Source organism: Chiloscyllium punctatum, chromosome 6 (genome assembly GCF_047496795.1).
Source record: "Chiloscyllium punctatum isolate Juve2018m chromosome 6, sChiPun1.3, whole genome shotgun sequence".
NCBI lineage: Eukaryota > Metazoa > Chordata > Chondrichthyes > Orectolobiformes > Hemiscylliidae > Chiloscyllium > Chiloscyllium punctatum.
The window spans coordinates 75,208,583-75,222,993 of NC_092744.1; the positions used below are offsets into that span (position 1 = coordinate 75,208,583).

Genomic DNA, 14,411 nt, shown 5'->3' on the forward strand with positions numbered 1-14,411 from the left:
GGATAAGGGTGGGGGAGGAGGGTTTTGTAATGTGGTGGGATAAGGGTGGGGCAGGTGGTTTTGAAGGTGGTGGGATAAGGGTGGGGGAAGGGGTTTTGAAGGTGGTGGGATAAGACAATACACAATGGATAATAGGTGCATGAGTAGGCCATTCTGCCCTTCGAGCCTGCACCACCATTCATTATGATCATGGCTGATCATCCTCAATCAGTATCCTGTTCCTGCCTTATCTCCATAACCCTTGATTCCACTATCCTTGAGAGCTCTATCCAACTCTATCTTAAATGAATCCAGAGACTGGGCCTCCACTGCCCTCTGGGGCAGAGCATTCCACACAGCCACCACTCTGGGTGAAGAAGTTTCTTCACATCTCTGTCCTAAATGGCCTATCCCTTATTTTTAAGCTGTGGCTCTGGTTTGGGACTCACCCATCAGCGGAAACATGTTTCATGTGTCCAATCCTTTAATAATCTTATACGTCTCAATCAGATCCCCTCTCAGTCTTCTAAACTCAAGGGTATACAAGCCCAGTTGCTCCAATCTTTCAACATAAGATAGTCCCACCATTCCAGGAATTGACCTTGTGAACCTACGCTGCAATCCCTCAATAGCCAGAATGTCTTTCCTCAAATTTGGAGACCAGAACTGCACACAATATTCCAGGTGCGGTCTCACCATGTACAGCTGCAGAAGAACCTCTTTGCTTCTATACTCAATCCTTCTTGTTATGTAGGCCAGCATGCTATTAGCCTTCTTCACTAACTGCTGTACCTGCATGCTTACCTTCATTGACTGGTGTACAAGAACACCCAGATCTCTTTGTACTGCCCCTTTACCTAAATTGACTCCATTTAGGTAGTAATCTGCCTTCCTGTTCTTGCCACCAAAGTGGATAACCATACATTTATCCACATAAAACTGCATCTACCATGCATCTGTCCACTCACCTAACCTGTCCAGGTCACCCTGTAATCTCCTAACATCCTCCTCACATTTCACCCTGCCACCCAGCTTTGTATCATCAGCAAATTTGCTAATGTTACTCTTAATACCATCTTCTATATCATTAATATATATTGTAAAAAGATGCGGTCCCAGCACTGATCCTTGCGGTACCCCACTGGTCACTGCCTGCCATTCCGAAAGGGAGCCATTTATTACTACTCTTTGTTTCCTGTCAGCCAACCAATTTTCAATCCAAGTCAGTACTTTGCCCCCAATACCATGCGCCCTAATTTTGCTCGCTAACCTCCTACATGGGATTTTATCAAAAGCTTTCTGAAAGTCCAGATACACTACATCCACTGGATCTCCCTTGTCCATCTTCAGAGTTGCATCCTCAAACAATTCCAAAAGATTAGTCAAGCATGATTTCCCCTTCATAAATCCATGCTGACTCTGACCTATCCTGTTACTACTATCCAGATGTGTCATAATTTCATCCTTTATAATAGACTCCAGCATCTTTCCCACCACTGAGGTCAGACTAAATGGTTTATAATTTCCTGCTTTCTCTCTCGCTTAAAAGTGGTACAACATTAGCCACCCTCTAATCCGCAAGAACTGATTCTGAATCTATCAAACTCTGGAAAATAATCACTAACATATTCGTGATTTCTCGAGCCACCTCCTTCAGTACCCTGGGATTTAGACCATCAGGCCCCCAGGAACTTATCAACCTTCAGACCTAACAGTCTCTCCAACACCAATTCCTGGCAAATATAAATTTCCTTCAGTTCAGGTCCTTCAGCCACTGTTACCTCAGGGAGATTGCTTGTGTCTTCCCCAGTGAACACAGATCTGAAGTACCAATTCAACTCTTCTGCCATTTCTTTGTTCCCCATAATATATTCCTCTGTTTCTGTCTTCAAGGGCCCAATTTTAGTCTTAACCATTTTTTTCCCTTTCACATACCTAAAAAAGCTTTATATTTTTGGCCAATTTACCTTCGTACCTCATTTTTTCTCTGCATATATGGGCAGCATAGTGGCACAGTGGTTAGCACTGCTGCCTCACAGTGCCAGAGACCAGGGTTCAATACCTGCCTCAGGCAACTATCTGTGTGGAGTTTGCACCTTCTCCCCGTATCTGCGTGGGTTTCCTCTGGGTACTCCAGTTTCCTCCCACATTCCAAAAATGCGCAGGTTAGGTGAATTGGCCATGTTAAATTGCCCATAGTGTTAGGTGTAGGGGAATCAGTCTGGATGGGTTGCTCTTCGGAGGGTCGGTGTGAACTTGTTGGGCCAAAGGGCCTGTTTCCACAATGTAGGTAATCTAGTCTAATTTCCTTCTTAGTAATCCTCTGTTGTAAATTTAAAAGCTTCCCAGTCCTCCATTTTCCCACTCATCTTTGCTATGTTATACTTTTTCTCTTTTAACTTTGTATCTTTCTTAACTTCCCTCGTCAGCCACGGCCACCCCTGCCTCCTCATAGGATCTTTCTTCCTTTTTGGAATGAACTGATCCTGTATCTTCTGCATTATACCCAGAAATATCTGCCATTGTTCCTCCACTGTCATCCCTGCTAAGGTATTGCACCATTGAACTTTGGCCAGCTCCTCCCTCATAGCTCCATAGTTCCCTTTATTCAACTGAAATATTGTCACTACTGATTGTACTCTCTCCCTTTCAAATTGCAGATTGAAGCTTATTGTATTATGGTCACTACCTCCTAATGGCTCCTTCACTTCGAGGTCCCTGATCAATTCTGGTTCGTTGCACAATACCAGATCCAGAATTGCCTTCTCCCTGGTAGGCTCCAGCACAGAGTGGGGGAGGGGGTTTTGAAGGTGGTGGGATAAGGGTGGGGAGGATTTTGAAGCTGGTGAGATAAGGATGGGGGAAGAGGGTTTTGAAGGTGATGGGAGAAGGGTGGGGGAGGAGAGTTTTGAAGGTGGTGAGATAAGGGTGGGGGGAGGGGTGGTTTGAAGGTGGTGAAGTTGATATTGAGGCCACTGGGCTGTGAGCTTCCCAGGCAAAATATAAGATGTTGTTCCTCCAGTTTCTGTTTGGCTTCACTCTGACAGTGGAGGAGGCCAAGGATGGATATATTGCTGACGGAGTGGGAGGTGTATTAAAATGGATGGCAATCAGAAGGTTGGGTTTGTTAATGCTTGCAGAGATTAGATACTCTGTGAACTGGTGCCCACGAATCTGCATTCAGTCGCCCTAGTTACCGTCCATTTCAATTCCCCCTCCCACTCACTTAGGTTCCTCCACTGTCAGAGTGAGACCAAATGGAAACTGGAGAAACAGCACCTCATACTTCATCTGGGAAGGAATGGACCAGGAACAAAAACGATGTTGGCAAGCTGCACTGACCAATGACAAATTGTTCTGTTTTCTTTGAAGATTGAGATTGTGCAAACTGACCTCTCTAGAAGTCACAGGAAGAGTTTGGAGACATTTTCTGCTAATCCCTACCACAGCAAGCAAGATTAGGCCAAACTAAATAGCTTCAAGTGGTTCAGTCTCAGAGAGTGGACAATGTATACTTCTGGTCCCGATGGTGAGAGAGGATCTACTGAAGAATAGTACTACGTTAAACACTGACCTTTAAGAAGGGGAACAGAAGCTGAGAATATTTACACTCAAACACTCAATGGCTGTTGTGTGCTGCAGTGCTTATGTCCCTAAAGTGAGCTAGGAGGCCAGGGTTCAAATCCCACCAGCTCCAGTGATGTATCATAACACACCTGAAGAATTGGATTTGAAAATAATAACACTCAATGCTGATTGGAGTACTCAACAGCCTGAAGACTTGCAGAAATTCCTCGTGCTCATAATGGCTGTCCCTGTACCACAGCAGCTCACCACATCTACAAATGGAAAATATATGCCATTGATAGCTAGTACAGGAATGTAGTTGCAGGGTGACCAGGACTGAACAATTTTAAAGAGTATTTAACTTGCCCCAAAAGTCAGCAAAAAGAAGGTGGGGCAGCTTCATTTATAAAGGAAAGTTGCAGTGTAGCTGTGATTAGTGATCTGGGGCAAAATGTTCTGGTGTGGAATCAGTTCTGGAGTCATACAGCATGAAAGCAGACCCTTTGGTCCAACCAGTCCATGCAAATCATAATCTCAAACTAAACTTATCCCACCTGTCTGCGGCTTGGCTCATATCCCTCAGTAATGCTTTGCCAACTGATTCTTAAACCTCTAATAGTGCTGATTCTGTTCTGGTCCCTCAGTTTCCCCATGTAAATGGCTGTTTGTGTTGGAGATTGCAGAAAATCATCCTGATCTGAAGATGCTCAGGTTAGGTTTGGGGTCAGACTCAGAGAAATTATTAAAATGGTAATGAACTAACACTCAATTAGAAGCAATATGGAGCTGCAGTTCAACTTGTTCCCAGAACTGGATTCAAACTGAACACATTTCCCACTGGAATCAGCAGAGGTAGTATATTAGCCTGCACAGGAAGAGCTGGGAACTCTGGTGGGGTCTCGTGAAGCATGCTGACCAACATGTTTCCTCTCTAGGCCCGCGATGACTACGGCGCGTCTACCCTCCACCTGGCAGCTCGGTTTGGCCGACCAGACACAGTCCAGTGGTTGCTACAGGAGGGCTGTGACGCCACGATGGAGACAGACAATGGTGCAGTGCCAGCGCACTACGCAGCAGCAAAGGGAGACTCGTCATGTTTGAAACTCCTCGTTGCCCACTCCCCAAGGTAAGAGCGGTGTCCAAAGCAAAATTCCATTTGTTCAGGTTTTGCACCTGACAGCATTTAACGTTGAATGAGTGCAGGTTCATTCCACTCCCCTGCTTTGGAAGTGGTGCATTCCAGGATTCCTGCTCCTGATCTCGGCCCATTGACTTTTAACCTGAGGCACTGTTTACCGTCTCAGGATGGTAAAGATAAACATTTCATGGCACTGTTCCAAAGAAGAAGAGGAACGTTCTTTCTGGCATCCAGGCCAAAATTAATCATTAAGTCAATTTGAAGATTAGCCAACTGCAAATTATATTGTCATTGTCATAATAATGTTTATGGGAGTTTAATAAGTGATAATCAGTTATCATGTTTCCTAAGTTACAAAAACTATACTTGAAATGAAATTGAATACAGCTGAAAAAAGACACATTTTGTGGAAGACGTTCAAATTGCACTCTTCAGGACAATTCACGAGAATGAACATTATAAAAGGAAAGCAGTATCTATACTGCATGAGAGGATGTTGGTTGGCAACTGGTTTCTGATTAATTAAAGCATTGACATGGAATGTGCAACAGCTAATGCTGAATGACAGTTAATTACCAAGTTTGGTTTCCATTTTAAACCAGGCAAATTGGCTCTGATTGGTCAAAGATTGACCTGTTAGAAAAACACAGCAGGCCAGGCAGCATCCGAGGAGCAGGAGAATCAACGTTTCGGGCCCGAAAGGTCGATTCTCCTGCTCCTCGGATGCTGCCTGGCCTGCTGTGTTTTTCCAGCACCACATTTTTCAACTCTGGTCTCCAGCATCTGCAGTCCTCACTTTTCTCCAAAGGTTGACCTGATAAATTAACCCAAGAATGGCCGCCACATATTTCGTTGAATCGAACAAGATGCAGTGTGTGTATATGCAAATAAAATCAAAATAGTGCAAATGCTTATAATTTGAAATACAGACAATGATGGAGAAACTCAGCAAGTCTGGCAGCATTTGTGAAGAAAGAAAGTGCTAATATTCCAAATCTAATATGACTCTTCTTACAAGCTGAAAGGAGCTGGAAAATGGTGATTCGTATTTTTAAAGACAGAGGGGGAAGCAAAGCCCAGAGGAAAAGACAATAACAATGGTAAAGGAGTGATAGAGATGTAAACTAGGTGTGAATGTTGGCTATAAAGAAGGAGAAAATAGGTCTGCTCTGTTGAAAGCAAAGCCAACAGGAAACAAACAAGACACAGCTGGAAGAAGATGGGAAATGTAAGAAAAGTGGAGGAAAAATGTTGTACTGTGAAGTTGCAGAACAAAATAGTCAGTTCTAGATGCCATTGTGTGTATATCACAATAGGCACAATATTAATTCAAGCTTGTTTTCATTTAAGTGTGTGCGGGGGGATGCTCAGGTATTATACTTCTTTTCCAGTATGATTTGAATGTGTCGGCTTTGGATTGGAGTGTACAAAGTTAAAGATCACACAACACCAGGTCATAGTCCAACAGGTTTATTTGGAAGCACTAGCTATCGGAGCGCTGCTTCTTCATCAGATGGTCGTCCTGATGAAGAGGCAGTGCTCCGAAAGCTAGTGCTTCCAAATAAACCTGTTGGACTATGACCTGGTGCTGTGTGATTTTTAACGCTTTTCCAGTATGTTGTGGATCACAACTGTTGTCCCATGTTTATCACCTCTCCCCTCACCCTGACACTCCCAAAACCCCCCAGCAGTGAGTGACTGATGGTAATCTGGATCTCCTTGTAGCTGATGGTTGAGGGGTAGTAACTGGCTCAGCAGGACCCTTCAGCAGTTCTGTCTGCTGGAAAATATTGCTGTCAAAGGAGCTCTGTGTGGATACTCATGAGCTTAGGGAGTGCAAGGGTTTCGATGATGAATGTTCTATGGTACTTGGTCACCATGCAGGGAGAAAGAGGCACTTGAATGTTGAACAGGGAGGGAACTGCAAGTTCTGAGCCATCACTGTGCTCCATTGATATAGCACAGTGGGATCAATTCCCCTCTCCCTGCAGCTTGTCTCTGTGGGAGGCAGCAGCTTTGTCTCTGAGCTAACAACTCTTGGGTTCGAGTCCTACTCCAAGACATTGTGGTCGTAGGAGTCTTCATAACATGTTTCGTTGTGGGGCTCATAAGCAGGGTGCTAATCATTCCAGCACTTCCTCACCTACACCTTCCAAAGAGATTCCTTATTATTCAAGAAGAATTGAGGGAAAAGCCAAGGCCTTTTCCCCAAGGGTGGGGGAGTTCAAAACTAGAAGGTGTACGTTTAAGGTGAGAGCAAAAAATTTTAAAATGGCCCTGAGGGGCAACTTTTTCACGCAGAGGGTGGTGCGTGTATGGAATGAGCCGCCAGAGGAAGTGGTGGAGGCTGGGGTACAATTACAACATGTGAGAGGCATCTGAATGTGTACATGAGTAGGAAGGATTGAAAGGGATATGGGCCAAGTGCTGCCAAATGGGACGAGGTTAGGTTAGGATATCTGATGGACATGGATGAGATGGACAGAAGGGTCTGTTTCTGTGCTGTACATCTCTATGACTCTAAGGAGGGAAAAAAGTGCATGTAAAAGATACAGGAGAAACAAACTGACTTAAATTCAGTTCAATTGGTCACTGTGAAGAAATTGTGAAGCAAATGATTTTGGTAAGGAAATGTGAAAAGCCTCCTGTTTGACAGACTGATCTCCGATAGCTGCAGGACATCTGCTAAGTGGCTCCCTTGCTTGCTGTCTTTGTCTTGTCATTGTAACATGTTACTCATCAGCTGTGTAGCTGACTAATGATGCGTGGGACAGCTGTAGCCTCTCATAGATCTGATGCCCCATTCTCGGCTGCTGTCTGTTCAGGGATCAATCAATACTTCATATCTAATGCAGGCTTTTCCCTTTCAGCCACTTGCTGATCTATTTCAGCGGCTCCTTGTGCTTTAGAATGTGGAGCAGCACAACTCAAAGACATGGAAACATTGCTATTCTGCCACAAATACTTCATGGCTTGCCTTTGAACTATATCTGGTAGCCAGGCAGGAGGCTGGAAGAACACAGCAAGCCAGGCAGCATCAGGAAGTCGATGTTTCAGGTGTAACCCTTCTTCCGGACTTTGAACTCTTTCTGAGTACTCTGGTCTTAAACAAAGTGCTTTAGTAGGGCTGAGAGGATGCTCACAGTTTCTCTGAGGCTCACACTACCTTATCTGCACCTTATTGCTTCTGTGAACCCCTGTTCAGTGAGCCCTAAGTGTGGCATACCCAGGACATGCTCCTTTTGCCCTTGTTGGAATTACATTTCTTGCAGTGTGGTGTTGGTGGAGGTTTCATCAGTCTTTATGTCCCTAACCAAGAAATGATCTAACTAATGAACAGAAGCAAGCAGCCCAATGTCTGATTTCTGCAAGTATCTGTGTTGGCCAAAATATTGTGCCTGATGAATTTAGAGGCGGCCAGAACATGCCTGTCAATTGGCCACAGGATTGCCAGTGTGTCAGCTTTGTGACCCACCTCATTTCCATACAATTCTACTGCAGGGAATGTGGATAAACTAATAAACAGTGGGGAATAGATTACTTACAGTGTGGAAACAGGCCCTTCGGCCCAACAAGTCCACACCGCCCCGCCGAAGCGTAACCCACCCATACCCCTACATCCACATCTACCCCTTACCTAACACTACGATCAATTTAGCATGACCAATTCACCTAACCTGCACATCTTTGGACTTTGGGAGGAAACTGGAGCAAACCCACGCAGACACGGGGAGAACGTGCAAACTCCACACAGTCAGTCGCCTGAGGCAGGAATTGAACCCAGGTCTCCGGCGCTGTGAGGCAGCAGTGCTAACCACTGTGCCACCGTGCCGAATATTGTAGCTGAAATTCATCTAGTCCTTGCTCATTGTTCATAAGAAGCATTCAGTTGTGTTATATTCTTCCCAATTCCTCTTAAGTCAAACTCTATGTCCCCCCTCTTTCCTGGGACATTTATACATCCACATGGATCGGAAGTGGGAACTGAAGTTCCCTCAACAGATCCTGATGAGATGAAACTTTTCAGGTTTCTGACCTGAGGTAGGTCCAAAGATTTTCCTGTTTAATGGGTCCACTTTGAGACTGGTTCCACTTCAACAGGCTCATGCTTCTCACAGACTTTAAGTAACAACATGGTGATTTCCACACTGCCTCTCAATGTATAGCTTTCTCCTTTTTTTTATTTTAACAGTCGTTTACACACTTATGCTCTCTGATAAATCTATTAGACTGAATCACAGAATGGTACTGCCAACTGCTTGAATTAACTCTTCAGTCATTCCCTTTCCTCTGTTCTGTCTCCATAATCCTGTAAATATTCCCTTTCCAAGAAAGTGTTTAATTTCCTTTTGAAATACCTACCATTCTTTCAGGCTTTACACACCAAGTCAGAATAACTTGCCATGCAAAACAGTACAGTAACTTCTTTAGCTAATCTGGTCTTCTCCTGCCACTTGGAACTGTTCCTCCCCATGCAGAAGCCTACATTATTTGAACACCTTTACTAAGTCACTCTGAGCCCCCTCTGCTTCGAGGAAAACAGTCCTCGCTTGTCTCCAGCTCAGTAAATGTTCTCATTTCAGGTATAATTCCAGTAAACTCTCCCTGCAGCATTTCTAAGATATGTGGAATCACACATTGACCTTTTAAAGTTGTATGAAACAAGCTTTGCATTTATACATTGCCTCTTGTGACTTCAGGACACCCCAAAATGCTTTACAGGCAATTAAGTACTTTCAAAATGTAATCACTGTTGTAACACAGGGAGCTGAATTCAACTGTAAACACCCTGCCCATTCTCAACATGTCCTCAGCAGAGGCCTCACCTTCATTCCCCTACGCTCTCGGATTAACGAGTTCCACATGCGGCGTGACATCGAACAATTCTTCCGCCACCTTCACCTCCGTGCCTACTTCTCCCACCCTCTGACGACCCTTTCTCCCACCTCCAACACACCCCATCCACCTGGACACCCCGCGCTGGCCTCTTACCCGCCCTCGATCTCTTCATAGCCAACTGCCGCCGCAACATTAACCGCCTCAACTTCTCCACCCCTCTCACCCACTCCAACCTCTCACCCTTGGAACGTGTAGCCCTCCATTCCCTCCGTTCCAACCCCAACCTCAACATCAAACCAGCAGACAAGGGAGGCGCGGTAGTAGTTTGGCGCACCGACCTTTACACGGTTGAGGCTAAACGCCAGCTGGCGGACACCTCCTCCTACTGCCCCCTTGACCATGACCCCACCTCCCATCACCAAACCATCATCTCCCAGACCATCCATAGCCTCATCACCTCAGGGGATCTCCCATCCACCACCTCCAACCTCATAGTCCCACAACCCCGCACCGCCCGTTTCTACCTCCTGCCCAAAATCCACAAACCTGACTGCCCCGGCCAACCCATTGTCTCAGCCTGCTCCTGCCCCACCGAAATCATCTCTGCATACCTCGACACGGTCCTGTCCCCCTTAGTCCAAGAACTCCCCACCTACGTTCGGGACACCACCCATGCCCTCCACCTCCTCCATGCTTTTCGCTTCCCTGGTCCCCAACGCCTTATCTTCACCATGGACATCCAGTTCCTGTACACCTCCATCCCCCATCACGAAGGACTCAAAGCCCTCCACTTCTTCCTTTCCCGCCGTACCAACCAGTACCCTTCCACTGACACCCTCCTTCGACTGACTGAACTGGTCCTCACTCTGAACAACTTCTCTTTCCAATCCTCCCACTTCCTCCAAACCAAAGGAGTAGCCATGGGCACCCGCATAGGCCCCAGCTATGCCTGCCTCTTCGTAGGATATGTGGAACAGTCCATCTTCCGCAGCTATACTGGAACCACCCCCCCACCTTTTCCTTCCTACATCGATGACTGTATCGGCGCTGCCTCGTGCTCCCATGAGGAGGTTGAACAGTTCATCCACTTTACCAACACCTTCCACCCTGACCTCAAATTCACCTGGACCGTCTCAGATTCCTCCCTCCCCTTCCTAGACCTTTCCATTTCCATCTCGGGTGACCGAATCGACACGGACATTTACTATAAACCGACCGACTCCCACAGCTACCTAGACTACACCTCCTCCCACCCTGCCCCCTGTAAAAACGCCATCCCATATTCCCAATTCCTTCGTCTCCACCGCATCTGCTCCCAGGAGGACCAGTTCCAAAACCGTACCACCCAGGTGGCCTCCTTCTTCAAAGACCGCAATTTCCCCCCAGACGTGGTCGACGATGCCCTCCACTGCATCTCTTCCACTTCCCGCTCCTCTGCCCTTGAGCCCCGCCCCTCCAACGCCACCAGGACAGAACCCCACTGGTCCTCACCTACCGCCCCACCAACCTCCATGTCCAGTGTATCATCCGCCGTCATTTCCGCCACCTCCAAACAGACCCCACCACCAGGGACATATTTCCCTCCCCTCCCCTGTCAGCGTTCTAAAAAGACCACTCCCTCGGTGACTCCCTCGTCAGGTCCACACCCCCCACCAACCCAACCTCCACTCCCGGCACCTTCCCCTGTAACCGCAAGAAATGCAAAACTTGCGCCCACACCTCCCCCCTTACCTCCCTCCAAGGCCCCAAGGGACACTTCCATATCCGCCACAAATTCACCTGCACCTCCACACACATCATCTATTGCATCCGCTGCACCCGATGTGGCCTCCTCTATATTGGGGAGACAGGCCGCCTACTTGCGGAACGTTTCAGAGAACACCTCTGAGACACCCAGACCAACCAACCCAACCACCCCGTAGCCCAACACTTCAACTCCCCCTCCCACTCCACCAAGGTCATGCAGATCCTTGGACTCCTCCATCTCCAGACCATGGCAACACGACGGTTGGAGGAAGAGCACCTCATCTTCCGCCTGGGAACCCTCCAACCACAAGGGATGAACTCAGATTTCTCCAGTTATAAGATGATCAGCGGAATAGATAGAGTAGACAGTCAGAAACTTTTTCCCCGGGTACAACAGAGTGTTACAAGGGGACATAAATTTAAGGTGAAGGGTGGAAGGTATAGGGGAGATGTCAGGGGTGGGTTCTTTACCCAGAGAGTGGTGGGGGCATGGAATGCGCTGCCCGAGGGAGTGGTAGAGTCAGATTCATTGGCGACCTTTAAGCGGCATTTGGATAGGTACATGGATGGGTGCTTAATCTAGGATAGAAGTTCGGCACAACATCGTGGGCCGAAGGGCCTGTTCTGTGCTGTATTGTTCTATGTTCTATGTTCTATGTTCCTCATTTCCCCTCCCCCCACCTTGTCTCAGTCAAATCCCTCGAACTCAGCACCGCCTTCCTAACCTGCAATCTTCTTCCTGACCTCTCCGCCCCCACCCCACTCCGGCCTATCACCCTCACCTTGACCTCCCTCCACCTATCGCATTCCCAACGCCCCTCCCCCAAGTCCCTCCTCCCTACCTTATATCTTAGCCTGCTGGACACACTTTCCTCATTCCTGAAGAAGGGCTGATGCCCGAAACGTCGATTCTCCTGTTCCTTGGATGCTGCCTGACCTGCTGCGCTTTTCCAGCAACACATTTTCAGCTCATTCTCAACATGTATTCAGTTTGTGTCCTGAACATTCAACACTTGCACAAACAATTGCACATGAAATGTTGATTTTTTGAGGTTCTAACCAGTGTGGATAGGAAATTGTGGTGTGCTTAGCACACATGGAACCCCAAGCCATCCCCACCCCCCAAAAGGATAGGGCAAATTGGAGTGGTGTCAGGGGCCACTCTGGTGGGAACATAGATCACATGCCAGGGTGAGGGACGACCTTTCAGTAGGTGGGAATGACACAATGTGGCTTTTTCCTGTGTGTGTGTGCATGCGTGCGTGCGTGCGTGCGTGTGTGTGTACATGCTTCTGAGAAACTAGGTGACAATCCGGAAAATCAATCTTCACGTCTTACTGTTACCCCGGTGAATCAACAGGATCTTGGTCCAGTTAGACTTATCCTCATGCTATTGATCAAATAACTACACATCTCCTTGCTGAGGTTGACTGGTGCCCGTGTGAGCAATTATCCAAAATGTCCGCACGTTTTGGGTCGAGACAATTTCCAAGCACTGTCAGGCGCCACCATCTCCCTGTCATACACTAGGAAGTAGATCTCATTCCAAATCACTCTGCCTATGTGGCCAGCTAGCTCAGTTGGCTGGATGGCTGGTTTGCAGTGTGTTGCCAACAACGTGGGTTTGGTCCCTAGCTGACATCACCATAAAGATCCTGCCTTCTCAGTATCACCCTTCACCTGGGATGTGGTGACCCTTGGTTTAAACCAGCCACTAAATTGTAACTCTTTCTCAACAGAGAGCAGCTGTGGTCCTTTGGGACTACGGTGACTTCCACTGTCCCATCATCTTCTGTGTCTTGGCACAGACAGTTTCCTGAAACCTCCCTCTATTTCTACCTTGATGGTCTGACCATTTGACTGTGAGGTGGCTCACAGCTTGTTTCCAACCCTCCTCACCTGACACCCACAGGGAAATAAATTTCCCAGCAAGAGTCCCTAGAAAGTGGCCAGGAGCCAGAATCCTATGGTTGATGTCCATATTCTCCATGTCTTTCCTCCTGACTCGACCGACCAGTCAGCTCAGCATGGAGCAGGGTCTGCACAGAAGTAGGGTCTCCAGAAGGTACTGGCCTACCATTAACATGGATTTGAGAGAGAGAGAAAAACACCTTCAAAATAACAAGGATTTCCCTAAACTATGCTTTAAGCAGAAGTGCAACAGTGGTTATACTGAGAAAGTTTCCATAGTTTCTGAACACACTGGCAATAAAGGTCTCAGCTTCAACTGCTGATAATTGCCACTGGGCTGCAAGATGACAAATGGTGAGCATTGCCTTCTCTTAAAGAGCCTGGTACATTTGCAAATCACCTTTAACATATGGAAATGACTGGCAGACATAGAGCAACTAGTCCATCAAACCTGCCAGCCTGGTAACTCTTTGAGGGAGTCGATGAAAGAGAGAACACCAAGGGGCAATAATGCAAATTCCTCTCCAACTGCCACACCACCTTTCTCCCCTCCTCCTGGAGATGATCAAAATCAGTCCAGAACATTGTCTGATGCAAACAATGTCCAGGATTCCCAGACGGGAAATCCGTAGCAGTGTCCTCTTCAGCAATAAGTTTCACCATTAGGCTAGTTTTTAAAAAACATTGACATATTGCTATTCCTGACACACCCTTAGGCCGCTATCCATCTCAAAGTGTGGAGTTGATGTTCCTATTCATGTAAAATATCCGAAGCACTTTGTTGAATCAAGATCAGACAAAAGCTGACACTGGAACAAAGGGGGCAATATCAGGAAGGTTGGACAAATGCTTGGCTTTAGGGAGGAGGGCGGTGAGGTTTAAACAAGGTGGGGCAGTCAAAACCCAATCCAGGCTCACAAAAGCCCTTTCTTTACCCAGTTTAACATGATACAATGCACTCGCGGCTGGGTTGAGTTCCCAGTGCAGTTGCAGTAATTTAAGGAGCTCAGCATGTGGCCTGGTTCAACAAGACTCTCAGGGAATATGAGATGCCACTATCAAGTCAATTAACTCTCAAGCTGCCATGCTCCAACTTGTCAGGGAATGAATCTGTCCAGGAATTTGAGCTTTTCTCCTTTTACTTGCCAGTGTGGTTTCGAGCAATTTACTTTTGAACCTTACACATTGTTTGCAGTTGTGCTATCATCATTAACAACCCCCAGCCACCCCA

General features: G+C 46.9%; 1 protein-coding gene across 1 annotated transcript in view; it reads left to right on the top strand.

Annotated features, from left to right (window-relative positions):
* The window catches only part of LOC140479087 (espin-like protein), a 75,155-nt gene that overhangs the window by 3,231 nt on the left and 57,513 nt on the right, over positions 1 to 14,411 (top strand). Inside the window, exon 2 of the mRNA XM_072572944.1 lies at positions 4,482 to 4,672. Coding sequence (XP_072429045.1) covers positions 4,482 to 4,672 — 191 coding nt within the window. The remainder of the gene's footprint in view (positions 1 to 4,481; positions 4,673 to 14,411) is intronic.